This window comes from Acanthisitta chloris, unplaced genomic scaffold (assembly GCF_000695815.1).
Source record: "Acanthisitta chloris isolate BGI_N310 unplaced genomic scaffold, ASM69581v1 scaffold28672, whole genome shotgun sequence".
Taxonomy (NCBI): domain Eukaryota; kingdom Metazoa; phylum Chordata; class Aves; order Passeriformes; family Acanthisittidae; genus Acanthisitta; species Acanthisitta chloris.
Genome location: NW_008659207.1, coordinates 1 through 867, shown reverse-complemented (window position 1 = coordinate 867; position 867 = coordinate 1). Strand labels below are relative to the sequence as shown.

Genomic DNA, 867 nt, shown 5'->3' with positions numbered 1-867 from the left:
CTGTGACTATACAGAAGCCACACAAGACAGCCAGTGGTGACCACCCCAAGGGTCACATGTTGTGACACCTGCTCCACACCCCTGTGAGTGCTGTGTCTGCTCACTGCCAGCATCTCCTTGTACTGCTCCCTACACATTGCCATGCACAGTCCTCTGCAGTGCTGGAGAAAACCTGGGCACAAACCACAGCTGTATGTGTATATCTAGATAGCTTTTTGCTTCTTTTGAAAAGACTTCTAGGCTCACGCATGAGGTAACTGTGCACTCACACATGATGTGATTGTGCATTCATCCCCAGCCAGGATCGTCCTGGGCTGTTGGGGTCAGCGAGGGTCTCCGGAGGTGGCCCGAAGCCACTGCAGGACATCAGCCAGGCCAGTGCCATCACGGGCACTGGTTTCCAGCAGCGTGATGGGCTGTGTGGCGCAGGAGACGATGTCCTGCATGCGGAACAGCGATTTCATCTCCACCAGCGACATGTAGCAGGGCAGGTCACTGCAGTGGGGAGAGAGGGGCTGCCTTAGCCCACCACCACAACTCTCCTTCCCAGCCCCAGCCCAGGGGGCTCCAGCTACTGCCCCTGGGCACCCCCACCCTCTGGGCTGACCCCTCCGCTCACATCTTGTTGAAGAGGATCAGGACGGGCACGGAGACGAGTGGCTCTGCAGAGAGGACGGAGAGCAGCTGGATGCAGGATGAGGAGACCTGGGTTGGGTTGGAGGCATCAACCACGAACTGGAGGGGAGAAGGGAGTGAGGTGTGGGCCGTGCTGAGAGCAGCGCCGGGTTGGGCTGGGTCACAGCAGAGGACAGAGGAGGGGGATCCCACCACGGGGCGAGACCGAGTGACCCCCGCCCCGGGAGTCCC

General features: G+C 60.1%; 1 protein-coding gene across 1 annotated transcript; it reads right to left on the bottom strand.

Annotated features, from left to right (window-relative positions):
• Positions 1-323: 323 nt before the first annotated feature.
• ARL16 (ADP-ribosylation factor-like 16) lies at positions 324-735 on the bottom strand (the record flags this gene model as incomplete). Its single annotated transcript, XM_009069314.1, has 2 exons — positions 324-495; positions 620-735. Coding segments are annotated over 2 exons (288 nt in total), but the record flags the coding sequence as incomplete, so codon positions are not given.
• Positions 736-867: the final 132 nt, after the last annotated feature.